This window comes from Scyliorhinus torazame, chromosome 7, assembly GCF_047496885.1.
Source record: "Scyliorhinus torazame isolate Kashiwa2021f chromosome 7, sScyTor2.1, whole genome shotgun sequence".
Lineage (NCBI taxonomy): Eukaryota > Metazoa > Chordata > Chondrichthyes > Carcharhiniformes > Scyliorhinidae > Scyliorhinus > Scyliorhinus torazame.
Window position 1 is genome coordinate 210,884,512 of NC_092713.1, and position 13,508 is coordinate 210,898,019.

The following is a 13,508-nucleotide window of genomic DNA, read 5'->3' on the forward strand; positions in this document are numbered from 1 at the left end:
ACTTTGAAACCTTATTCATGACCTCACTACTCTCAACCTCCTGTATACTGGAGCTACAATTCAGGTTCCCAACCCCCTGCTGAACTAGTTTAAACCCTCCCGAAGAGCATTCGCAAATTTCTCCCCCAGGATATTGGTACCCCTCTGGTCCAGGTGTAGACCATCCTCTTTGTAGAGGTCCCACCGACCCCAGAATGAGCCCCAATTATCCAGAAATCTGAAACCCTCCCTCCTGCACCATCCAAGTAGCCACGTGTTCAACTCCTCTCTCTCCCTATTCCTCGTCTCGCTATCACGTGGCACGGGTAACAAACCAGAGATAATAACTCTTTGTCCTAGATCTAAGTTTCCACTCTAGCTCCCTGAATTCCTGCCTTACATCCCTATCCCTTTTCCTACCTATGTCGTTGGTACCTATGTAGACCACAACTTGGGGCTGCTCCCCCTCCCCCTTAAGGATCCCGAAAACACGATCCAAGACATCACGCACCCTGGCACCTGGGAGGCAACACCAACCGCGAGTCTCTGATTGTGAAACAACGTAACCCAACGAGGATAGGTGGTTGTCAAAGGGACCGATTTCCTCCGCAACACCCTGTCCATTCTTTTCCACCACCAACATCCTCTCCTTTTCCCACTGCACATTTATGTGCAAGCATAAGAGATGATACCTTTTTACCTCTTATTGTCCAGGCCCAAACAGTCCTAGATGTAACAGTGATTTACTTGTACATCTTTCAATTTAGTGTACTGTGGTCACTGCTCACAATGCAGTTTCATTTTGCTTCAGGGGGGTCTAAGTGCAGATTGGGTGACCGTTTTGCACAGCACTTCCATTGTGTTACAAGTGTGACCGCAAGCTTTCATCCACCTGTCATTATAATTCTTCAATCCACCCCTACTCTGACATCTCTGTCTGTGACCTTCTACACTGCTCCACTGGAAGAACAACACATTTGGCATCATTTTTCGCCCCCTCCCCATGCCGTGGAGTGTTTTCTGGAGGTGATTTGCTGGTTGGCGGCAGGTTATTCCAGTCCTGCAGAAGTCTGCAACTTTTTGAGTCGTTCGCCGGCCAAGCTACCAAGCAACCCGCTGCAGGGGGTCGCCGTGGGATGGAAAATTCAGTCCTCCATTTTTCGATTGAGCACTTTTCAGTCTTTTGATCTTGATATTAAGTTCAACAATTTCAGACTGTATTCTCTACTTCTTTTGGTTTGTTTTCCATTGGCAGATGTTGATAATGATACTTCAATTTCTCACCAAACCTTTAGACACATTGTTTGTTTATTTACAATCCCTTTTAGGCAATTTTGTAATTTACTCTCTGAATACATGCCACCCTGTCAGAGACCGGTTTTTTTCTCTCTCTCTCTCCCCCCCCCCCCCCCCCCCCCCACTTCCCTCCTTCTTTCCTTACCTCTGTACTTGTTTTAAACCTTTTTTTTCCAGTTCTGGTGACGAACCATCAACCTGAAATGTTAACTATGTTTATCGCTCCGCAGATCTGGCCTGACCTACTGAGTATTTCCTTAATTTTCCGTTTCTATTTCAGATTTACAGCAACCACAGTATTTTGCTTTTGCAATGTTCTATTTCAATGTGTAGGTTGGGCTTCTTGCAAAGAGTAATTATCTTTCATTATATATTCAAATGTTCTACACTTCAGTTAACAAATGTATTTCTGTTATGAACAGTGGAAAGATAATTATGTAATGACTAATTATTGAATTTTAACCATCTGTTTTCCATCAAGGTAAACAAAGCCGTGGGTAAGGCTCAGATCTTCACTGCTGATCCGTCTGAGATTCCACGATGTAATTGTAAGCCAACTGATGAGAATCCTTGTGGGGTAGACTCTGAATGTCTGAACAGGATGTTAATGTATGAGTGCCATCCAACTGTCTGTCCTGCAGGAGAAAAATGCCAGAACCAATGCTTCACCAAGCGGCAATATCCTGAAGTGGAAATTTTGAAAACCGCAGGACGAGGCTGGGGTTTACTTGCTAAATTTAATATTAAGAAGGTGAGAAGTTTACCTCTATTTGTTTGTAAATATTGAAAGCCATCAAGAACATATAGTGCTGCCTTCTCATTCAGGGAAAAACCAGGCTGTTACTCACAACTGAAATGCAAACATTTCCTGTGCTCAGTTGATGAAATCCTTTGTTGAGAGGGGAACAGAAGTACTCGCTTGTTACCACTGGTTTTTCAAACCTAGAATCAGCTGAATATTTTTTTTAAACTGAAAAGGTCACAATGAGAAATACTTCTATGTTGAAAGTACTAGATGGATAAATGCCCTGGCCAGTGTAGTGCTAAATTATATAGAACAGATACACCCAGCTGGAAAAACTGTTGGGATGCTGCAATTAGTTTCAGCATCCCACAGATATGAAAGGGAAAATTAGTCAGTATGTATTATCCTAATTACTATGTAATGTATGCAGCTAGGCAGTTCACAAGTACAGGCATAAATGTAAGAACAGGAACATGTCTTCTGCAATAACTTCTGGAGTTGGGACAATTTGTTAGTATTAGCTGTTTTTATATTGATATTTTAAATCCTATTCTAGGCGATGGGCACCCATCAACTGTCTTCTGGCCTTTCCAGAATGGCTCCCTTATCCCAGCAGCTCACTCTTAGACACATGGAAACTGGGTCCTTGAGCATGGGACTGGACTAAAAGAACATATTTAGCAGTGTGAACACCAGAAGCTGGATCATAGACACAGGACTCCTGGAATTTGAATTGAACTATCACCAGTGTAAAACTGATTAGGATTGTAAATACAAATGATGATTTGGCTAAAAGTGGCATCACATATTAAACTTCCTGATGTCTGCCAAAGAAACATTCTCCTTAAAGAACACCACTGGCCAACAGTTAATGGAGCACTCCCATTGTCACAGGCCCTAAAGAAAACCCCTCATACTCGTCTGAGATTCCAGAGCTCCTACTGGAACACACCCACATCCTACACACTGCCAACAGCCTTACCTTTCGATGGTGAACCTTTTGGTTGATTGCCAACATCACCAACTACAACCTAATAACTGACCCAGAATCACAGAATGGTTACAGCACAAAAGGAGGCCATTGTGTCAATGCTGGCTCTCCAAAGGAGCAATTCACCTAGCGCCACGCCCCCACTTTCTCACTGTAATACAATAATCTAAGTTGTTCTTGAATGCCTCCATTCAACCTGCCTCTACCACTCACCTACTCTCAGAAAGCAGTGTATTCCAGATTCTAACCGCTGACTGCATGAGAAAGTTTCCCCTTGTCGACAATGCTTCTTATATCAATTACCTTAAATCTGTGCCCACTTGTTCTTGATGCTGCCACTAATGGGAGCAGTTTTTCTCTGTCCATCTGTCCAGACCCAATCATGATTTTGACTACCTCTTTGAAACCACCTCTCAACTTTCACTTTGCCAAGGAAAACAGTTCCAACTTCTCCAATCTATTTAATCAATTCCCCTCCTTGATCTTTCTGTCTCCATTTCTGGCATTAGACTATACTAATATCCATTGCAAGCCCACTGACTCCCACAGCTATCTGGACAACAGCTCTTCACACCCTACATCCTGTAAGGACTCCATCCCTTTCTCTCAGCTCCTTCGCCTCCGTCGCATTTGTTCCGATGATGCCACTTACCAAAGTGGTGCTTCGAAAATGTATTCCTTCTTCCTCAACTGTGATTTCCCACCTAGACATGTTGACAGGGCCCTCAACAGCGTGCGATCCACCTCCCGCGCCACTACTCTCGCCCCCTCCCTGAAGAAGGATAGACTCCCCCTCGTTTTCACATTTCCACCAGCCTCCATATGCAAAGCATAATCCTCTGCCATTTTCACCAACTCCAGCATGATGCCACCACCAAACACATCTTCCCTTCACTCCCTCTGTCAGCATTCCACAGATACCGTTCCCTCTGGGATAATCTAGTCCACACCTCCACCATACCCAACACCTCTCCCATCACGCATGGCACCTTCCCATCCAATTGCAGAAGGTGTAACACCTGCCCCTTTACCTCTTCCATGCTTAACATCCCAGGTCCAAAACACTCATTCCAGGTTAAGCAGCATTTCACTTGCACCTCTTTCAATTTGGTCTAATGCATTCGCTGCTCCCAATGTGGTTTCCTCTATATCGGAGAGACCAAACATAGACTGGGTGATCAGTTTGCTGAGCATCTTCGGTTTGTGCGCATTCAAGACCCTGACCTTCCCGTTGCTTGCTATTTTAACACACAACCCTGCACCCATGCCCACTTGTCTATCCTTGACCTGCTGCAATGTTCCAGTGAAGCTCAACGCAAATTAGAGGAACAGCATCTCATCTTCCGGCTTGGCACACTACAGCCTTCTGGTCTTAACATCGAATTCAACAACTTCAGATGATTAACTCTACCCCACCTCAACCCCTTTGTTTTCATTCCATTTCATTTTAACTGTCTTTTGCCTTTTATTTCTTTCTTGTCTTTCTCCATATATATTTTCCCCCTGTCTTATCCCCCCTTTCCTTACCTTTTCTCCCCTTTGTTTCCCCTTCCCCCTTTTTTCTCATTTTACCTCTCTTCCACCCATGTACCCCCCACCCCCACATCTGTCACAGCTTACCGTCTGATTTTAGTTTCTCTGCTGTTTGGCCTTTCACATCTTTTATTCTCTCTGGGGACTGCCGTTAGCACTCTTTTCCCTTGGTTTCTGTGGCTATGACTCCTCTTTCATCCCCTTACCCTACAGTATAAATGTCTCCCACTTTCTATGCCTTTTAGCTTTAATGAAGGGCTGTGTGGACTCGAAACGTTAGCTCTTTTCTCTCCTTACAGATGCTGCCAGACCTGCTGAGATTTTCCAGCATTTTCTTTTTTGGTCTCCAATCTATCTACCTAACTGAAGTTCCTCCACCCTGGAACCATTCTATTAATCTTTTCAGTCTTTACATCCTTCCTAAAATGCAATGCCTGGAACTGGACACAATATTCCAGTATTTCAGTGTGGTGATGTCCCAGGTTTCAATATGGGACAATCCTTGAAGGTGGATCAGACAAAATTAGAAGGAATAACATTTATTGGGAGTTGAGACCTGATGAATATTGTGGAATGCAACTGTCCTTTTTTTTTGTTCGTGAGTTGTGGGCGACACTGCAAATATTTACTGCTGATCCCTATTTACCCTAGAGAAGATGGTGGTGAGATGCCTTCTTAAACAGCTGCAGATACATCCACAGTGCTATTAGGGAGGGAGTTTCAGGATTTTGAGCCGGTGACAAGGAAAGAATGGAGGTTATAGTTCCAAGCCAGGAAGGTGTGTGACTTGGAGGGGAACTTTCAGATGGTGGTGTTATTTTTCTGCTGCCCTTGTCCTTCTCTTCTAGATGGCAGAGGTCACAGGTTTGGAAGATGCTGTCGAGAAGCCTTGGCAAGTTGCTGCAGTTATAGGATCATTGTGATCGTGTAAAATAAATAGATAATTTATAATTTGTACTAATTCTGTCAGGAAGTATTCAGAAAGTCGTATACGAGTTTATTAAATATCTTATGATACCACGAAAATGCAGTTTCCAGATGAAACTTATCTGTAACTAGTCATATTACTCAGCTACATTTTAGTAGCTTTGGTGGCAAAGCTGTTGCATATTGAAAATTCAGAATATACTTTGCTTCCAAAATCAAAACTATAAAAAATAAGTGTGTTTTACATCAAAAATACCAGCACATGAAACCTTTTGGGAATTGAGACGAAACGAATATGGAGTAACATTCAGTGACCCATTCTATAAATGTGAATTCAAAAGTAGTGTAGCTATGTTCAACTGGTATAGAACCCTAGTGAGGCCTCACTTGAGTGCTGTGCACAGTTCTGAACTCGATACTAATAATAATAATCTTTATTAGTGTCACAGGTAGGGTTACATTAGCACTGCAATGAAGTTACTGTGAAAATCCCCTAGTCGCCACACTCCGGCGCCTGTTCGGGTACACTGGGAGAATTCAGAATGTCCAATTCACCTAACAAGCATGTCTTTCAGGACTTGTGAGAGGAAACGGGAGCACCCGGAGGAAACCACTCAAAAGGACATAGAAAGGGCAGCATGTTGGCGCACTGGATAGCACTGCTGGCTCACGTCGCCGAGATCCCAGGTTGATCCCTGCTCTGGGTCACTGTCCGTGTGGAGTTTGAACATTCTCCCCGTGTTTGAGTGGGTTTTGCCCCCACAGCCCAAAGATGTGCAGGCTGGGCGGATTGGCCACTCTAAATTGCCCCTTAATCCCCTTAATTGGAAAAAATGAATTGGGGATTCTAAATTTATATTTTTTTAAAAAGGACATAGAAACACTGGGAAAATGCAAATAAGGTTTATAAGGATAGTGCCTGAACTGAGAGATTACAACTGTTGGAATCCCTACAGTGCAGAAGGACGCCATTCGGCCCATCAAGTCTGCACCGACCCTTCGAAAGACCACCTGACGTAGGCCCAATCCCCCACCTTATCGCCGTAACCCCACCCAACCTTTGGACATTTAGATGGCCAATCCACTTAGCCTGCACATCTTTGGACTGTGGGAGGAAACCGGAGCACTCGGAGGAAACCCACGCAGACAGTAACCCGAGGTCGGAATCAAACCTGGGTCCCTGGCGCTGTGAGGCAGCAGTGCTAACCGCTGCCACCAAAAAATTTGTTCTTGGGATGTGGCCGTTGCTGACTGGGTCAGCATTTGTTGCCGATCCCTTATTGCCTTTGAACTAAGTGGCTTTCTAGGCCATTGCTGTGGGTCTGTATGCACATGTAGGCCAGAATGGGTAAGGACGGCAGATTTCCTTCCCCGAAGGACATTAGTGAACCAGATGGGTTTTTACATCGGCAATGGTTTCATGGTCATCATGAGACATTTTAATTCCAGATTTGTATTGGATTCAAATTTGACCATCTGCCGTGGTGAGATTCGAACCTGGAATCTCAGAACATTACCCTGGGTCTCTGGATTACTAGTCCAATGACGATACCAGTGACAATACCACAATGTCACCGCCTACGCTAAACTGTCGAAAAGATTGAATAGATTGGGACATTTTTCTTTCGAAAAGAGCAGACTCACATGAGACTTACAAGATGTGGAGAGAATATTCCATTCGTGAGTGAATCCAGAACTAGAGATACAAGGTGGTTACCAATAAACCCTATAGGGAAATAAGGAGATACTCTGGGAATGGTTAGAATTTGAAACTTGCCAAATGAGAAAATGTGTGATCTGATGACCTTTTATAATTCTCTATTTGGTTCTTCTCATTAGTAATAAGATTGAAATAATCAATTAGGTATAAAATGCTCCACATTACTATCACTTTGATAATTGTAGAAATTATAATAGGTTGAAAAGATTATGAACGCTCATTTTGACTTGTTTAATGGTAACTATTAATGGTGTGTTGGGAATAAGCTAAAATGTAACGTCCTCGATAACAATACATTAACATTTTGTTATCTGCTATGTCCATTTTCACGCTGCTGAATCTGTGCCTCTATTATAGGGACAGTTTGTGAATGAGTATGTGGGTGAGGTGATAGATGAGGAGGAGTGTTATACTCGAATCAAATATGCACAGGAACATGACATCACCAACTTCTACATGCTTACTCTTGACAAGGTAACAACTTCAAATCTACAAAACCGGTGGAACTAAAATTAAATTAACAAATAACACTGATCAATAATCAAGTGATTACTCAGAATCTGGATGTATGATATTGCCAGTCAGTAATTGTGATGAGTGAGAATGGACGCTGAGTGGGTTGTTGGCATTTAGGAAATGTGTTTAAGTCCAGGCTGGAGTGCTCAGATGAAAATCTCTTGTCTGTTAGTTCTAAGGGTTTCTTCCATGTAAATTTGGAGAGTCTCCTTGGAGTTCCTGCTGGCAAAAGCCCAGAGTACAAAATTACCTCTAACTCACAACTAATTGATGATCTCAGAGACACAACAAGTTAGCATATAACTTCTGTGTCCGATTGAGTGTACTTGGTGCCACCGTCAGAAGATCTGTGTCTCAAATGAAAGGTGTTCCATTTCCCCAGTACAAATATCCCCCATCTCACTGAGCCCAAAGGTTTCCAAAGTAAATTTAGAGCAATTGGTGCACAACGTCCTTAGAAACGGTAAACATTTTTGGTCTGTACAGATCAAACACATGGCACGCTCTACTTGGTGAAAGAGTGAACATGATTTGGTGACTTACCAGCCTTTTTTCATTGTGAGTCTCTGTTTCTCATGTTCTGTGTATTTTTCTGCTCTCTTTCTGTATTTGCTGTTTGTAAGCACCTCTACTATTTGAATATTCTTTATGTAATATTGCTTATCAACTGATAAACCATCAAAAGATGATAAACCTGTGAGAAGTCATTTTCAAATTAATTGGAAGCCGAAGACGATGTTGCTCTATTTAATCAACCTACTTAAATTCCTAAACTGATGTTCATCTGTTATTTGGACCCAAAATAAACTTGGGTGCAATTGTTTCTCCATTACTTTAATGCCACCATATATTACTAAGATTTTCTGATAAAATGTATATTCCAAGTATACAGATATCCCTTGTTTAGCACTTCTAATGTGTAAAAAACAACGCAAAAACATACTGAAGGAAAATAATTTTCCTGTAAGAATGTAATAAGGGTAGGTTACGATCCAGGTCTGTAATTTTTACTTTAAAATCCTATTAGTGGCCTTGAACCTAACAAGTGCAAAAATCCTTACTAATTATTACTAACTTAGTAACTCTTAATGGCTTAAAAATTTCTAATAACTAACTCGTTCTTAAAAAATTATCTACCATAGTCCTAAAGGACCATTGACTGATCTCCCTTTTAAGAGCTGACTGGTGGTGATTTAACATGAGGGTCACGGCACCTCAGACAAGGGGCAAGGTTGAGAGAGCAGGGCCTTCATGAATAACCTCAGCTGATACAGGAATTGAATCCATGCTGTTGGTGTTGTTCCCCATCACAAATCAGCCAGCTGAGCTAACTGACTTATTTTCCTGAAGCAAAACTATTTTGGTGGCCACATGCCCTTTTATCTGCTTTGCAGATTATGCAAATGTTTTATGCAATGACTTTTATGAATTTCGAAACCTCCTACATTAAGTTTAACTGTAAGTTTTATTATTGACAGGACCGGATTATTGATGCAGGCCCAAAAGGAAATTATTCGCGCTTCATGAATCACTGTTGCAAGCCAAACTGTGAGACACAGAAATGGACAGTGAATGGAGACACTCGAGTTGGACTCTTTGCTTTATGTGACATTGCTGTTGGTAAGGGATAGTTTAACAGGTGTCAAGGACTTGAGGTGTACATTCATGTGGGAGGATTATCTAATTGGATTCAAGCAGATATTAGATTAACTAAGGTCCCAAACCAATGGGCACGATTTAACAGGGAAAAAACATTCCCCAATGGGCGGGTTTAGCAGGTGTTTCCTGGTGCTACTCTATTAATTTTGGGGGGCTCGGCGGGGCGACTGCATTTTGAAGTTAAAACCTCACTACTATTCTTAGAATTCCCCTTATATAAAAAAAAAAGGGTCAAGAGAATCTAAATGGTGGACAGGGATTCTCACTCCCTGACGCCTATGCAGACTTAGGTGGGTGCTATTCGGGTCAAACTAGTGTTTCAAGTTATCCGGCATAACCCGTATCTTCATAGAAGAATTCTATCTACTTACTACTTAGTAGCATCGATCCTGAGTCCCGCGTTGCTAAGTAAGTAATAACTTTTGTAATAACCACTGTTTCAGATTAAAACTTTAAGTTATTTTATTTTTTCTTTTAAAAGATAAAATCACTGTCTTTACAGAAAAGTAAAAAGATCTTGCTTCTGGATTCTCCTGGTCGGTTGATCAGACCTTCCTGGGCCTCCTCGACAATCTCGCTTCTTTATCTGTTGGTTTTCTCGCGGTTGTTTTGCGGTTCTGCTCGGTTTTCGCGTTCAGTCCTTCCCATGACCGAGATCACTCTGCAAGCTGAGTGTGAGTCCCTGGCTTGGGCGATTCAGGATATATATCACCTTTCTAACAGCCTTGCTGATTACATGACATTATTTTAAAGTATTTTCTTCTGCTCCTGATCGCAAACCCTTTCTGTCCATGTGATTCCACATCGCGTACTCGTAATGTCATGAGAGTGTCTTCATGTTAACTTGGCCTTGGTTTTTCAGCTTACTGGCAAGGGAGGTTTCCTGTTAATTATTCTGGGGCATTCCAGCCTTTCGTTCCCTTATCTTTTTAAAGCATTGTATTTTCTTGTATTCTTAAATGTTTCAAGTTATTCAAACTTAAGATACTGACAATTCCAATCAATTGCTTGCTAAACTAATTAACTTCTATTAAAGGGTATAAAACTCATTCTCTTTATGTAACTTAAATCTCAACTTTTGTAAGAATTTCTCTGACTTGAACTAAAGATATCAGGTTACAGCTTGAAGTGCTTCCTTATCTCAAGGCCTGTGTGATAATGACTGTCTTCATTCTAAAGAACTTTTGTCTGCAGTTAACCCTTCGAGGGCCTTCTGCTATTTCATTTTAGTATTTCATTACATTTACTTTTATGGGATCCTTTCTGTTACTTTGCTTTTTCTCATGTTCCTTGGGTTTTATCATTAGACCTTCATGTTTCAAATGACATCTTTCGCATTTTCCTTAACACCCCCTCTTGAAATTTGAAACATGACCCTATTCTTCTTTAATTCTCTCTTCCCGCCCCCCCCCCCCCCAAAATCCTTTCTTACTGTCTTATATCCCAGATCTGTATTGTCCATATTTTTCTGTCCTATTTAAAAATGACATGTAAATTAATCCATTGCTCGTACCAGTGTCGACAGACATTTTATCCTTAATTCAATCACCGTGAACCATAGTGGTAGTTGTCCAGAAAGGTAACACAATAGCTATTTCCGTGTGTTCAACCACCTCCAAAGCATTTTACCTCCTTGGGGTGGCAGCACCGTAGACGCTTCCTCGTGTCCCTTAGAAATATCACGCCACTCAGTCCATCAGCAACCAAAAAGATCTTTTGTCAATCACTGGCAGTCTAGTGTCCCATTCTTTCTCCATCCAAATTACTTTCTGTTTTTCATTGTCGTGAATCACTATATCATGTACCACCCACTTTTTTCCTTGCCTCATTACTTTAAAAGGTTCTATCAATCCTGCTTCTGGCCCTAACTTTCTCTCATTGACTTCTAACATCATTCTGAACCATGTACATCTGACACCCTTTGGACTACATGAGATAACTTTTTGCCATGTTTCCTTCAGATCCCTTCTGTTAACAATTCCCTTCTAATATGAAGTGTATATTTGCCATTAAAACATTTGCTACATAACAAGCCGAGAGTGGTTGCAACACAACTTCTATTTCATAGGCAGGTACATTTAATACATTCATCATTACGGGGTATAACCCAATCAAGTCCTCTCTCTATACTTCGAACCATCACCATGTCCTTTTCCAGACATATCTCGAGTTCCCCCAGTTTTCAAATACAAAGCCAACAAAAATAAGTTTCATCTTAACATATTGTTCATCTCATTAAACATTTTTAGCGATCATCACTGTTTTAACAATAGTCAAAAATAATATAATAGTGACATACCCTTTTTGGCTCTACTCAAGTGCTTTACAAAACATGCAAAATACCCATGACATGTTATCAACATCATTGTTACTCGTGATGTTGCGACCAGGTAAGTTATTAACACACACACTAAACTAACTATCAACATTATACTTTTATTTATCCATTGTTTACTCCCCTCTATTAAAACATTTACAGTTTAGAAATATCCTCACCCCTTGTAATTGGCAATCAATTTCTGGACCGTCACACGCTCCCTCATCAACATTCATACTGAAATTATCTTGCTGGTCCATGTTATGCTATGGCTTGCCACCTGTCTGAAGATTTATTCAACCCTGTCAGATTTTGTTTTGCTGCAATTGTCTAGAAACTTATCGACTTTTATTCACAGACCGCATGCTGTCTTTATCATGACTTATAGCCTAACAACATTCAATTCTATTCAGACCCTAACCCAATTAATTGCGTTTTACATACTCATTTGTCACACCTTTTGATTGAATTTAAATCAAAACCTCCTCCCTTGTCCAAATAATCCATATGGATCCAGCATTCTTTCCTAATCAATAAAGCACCTCCCCAAGCCAAACTACTCTAACTCCCTCTCATTAGTAAGCAACAAACATAGTGATACTTTCCACCTTTCTCCCTGTCTACTATATAACAGTCTTTAATAACATACATGACATTTCTTCCTTAACAGCAATTACAGCTCTTCAATGCAATATTGTTTGCTGCATTGGGTATAATATAAAAAGTTGGTTATAAAAATAAAGTTTTGATAGAAAGTTCCCGCTGTGTCATCAAGCTGCCATTGCTAAACGTTTTAAGCTATTGCCATTAAGCATGTGGGTTCCTCGACAGTCGCCGCTATCCGTCGAGACCCTTAATAAATTCACTGCATAGCATGTGTCCCATGGAGACTGCAGATCATCCATCCCCTGACGTTATGGACACACGTCCAGCCAGTGATGTGTGACCGGATGTCTCTCTGCTCGGTGATAATTTGATATTTCGGTTTATCTCTAATCCGTAAAGTTTTCCTTCGGGCGTTGTCATTTAATTCCCTTAGATATGTTTTATCATTTTTATTTATTTCTGCCGCGTGACCTTTTTGCAACATTTGCAACATAAGTTTTGACATAATTTTAAAATTTCCAATTTCCACAGCAATGCTGCGACTATTACTCCTCCTGCAATTGATACAAACAAGTACCAATTGTTTAGAATCCAGGTTAACATAGTCCAAAACCATTTAAATGGACTTGCTATAATTTTAATTGCTGTTTTAATTGTTTCTTTAATTTTTAAACCTACATCTACCAAATCGTTTCCCAAATTACTCCAGCTGGGGTAGTATGGGAGATGTTCTATTCCTGACACACAAGTGTTAACTGTTTTATTTGGGCTTGTCCTATTCCAAGTTCCCCCCTTACACCATTCTTCTTCCTTGAAATCTTTCCATCCTTCCATTAACATTTCGTTGTCGTCTACCTGACACACTATTCCTGACCCTACAGCTCTATCCAAATGCCAAGTGCCTATCCCATCTTCCTTTTTGCTCGACCCATATCTGGTTGTTAATTGTTTCATCAGATTTGGCCTGTTTGTTCTCTTTTTAAACATACTGGTTTTGCTTGACTACTGTCTTTCATCCTCATCATATTTCCCCATGTACATCGCTCAAATTCAATCTCCTTCTTAGGTTCCCTCTATTTACTAAATGTTCCTACAAATTTATATCCTTTTTTGGTTTTTACCCAAGGGATTCGAACAACAGCCCTATGTCCTGTGTCCACTGCCCTTGATGCAATTTTAATTTCTCTATTCCAGTGGAATCTCCCTCTTGATAGTTTCC

General features: G+C 41.0%; 1 protein-coding gene across 7 annotated transcripts in view; it reads left to right on the forward strand.

Moving 5' to 3' along the window:
* Nucleotides 1–13,508, forward strand: part of LOC140426821 (uncharacterized) — a 416,125-nt gene that overhangs the window by 330,686 nt on the left and 71,931 nt on the right. For 6 of the 7 annotated variants that reach the window (XM_072512042.1, XM_072512041.1, XM_072512040.1 and 3 more), the window contains 3 exons: nt 1,757–2,026; nt 7,549–7,665; nt 9,186–9,327. In XM_072512042.1, coding sequence (XP_072368143.1) covers nt 1,757–2,026; nt 7,549–7,665; nt 9,186–9,327 — 529 coding nt within the window. Of the gene's footprint in view, nt 1–1,756; nt 2,027–7,548; nt 7,666–9,185; nt 9,328–13,508 lie in introns of those variants that run through there. The other variant, XR_011948298.1, reaches the window with a different exon arrangement.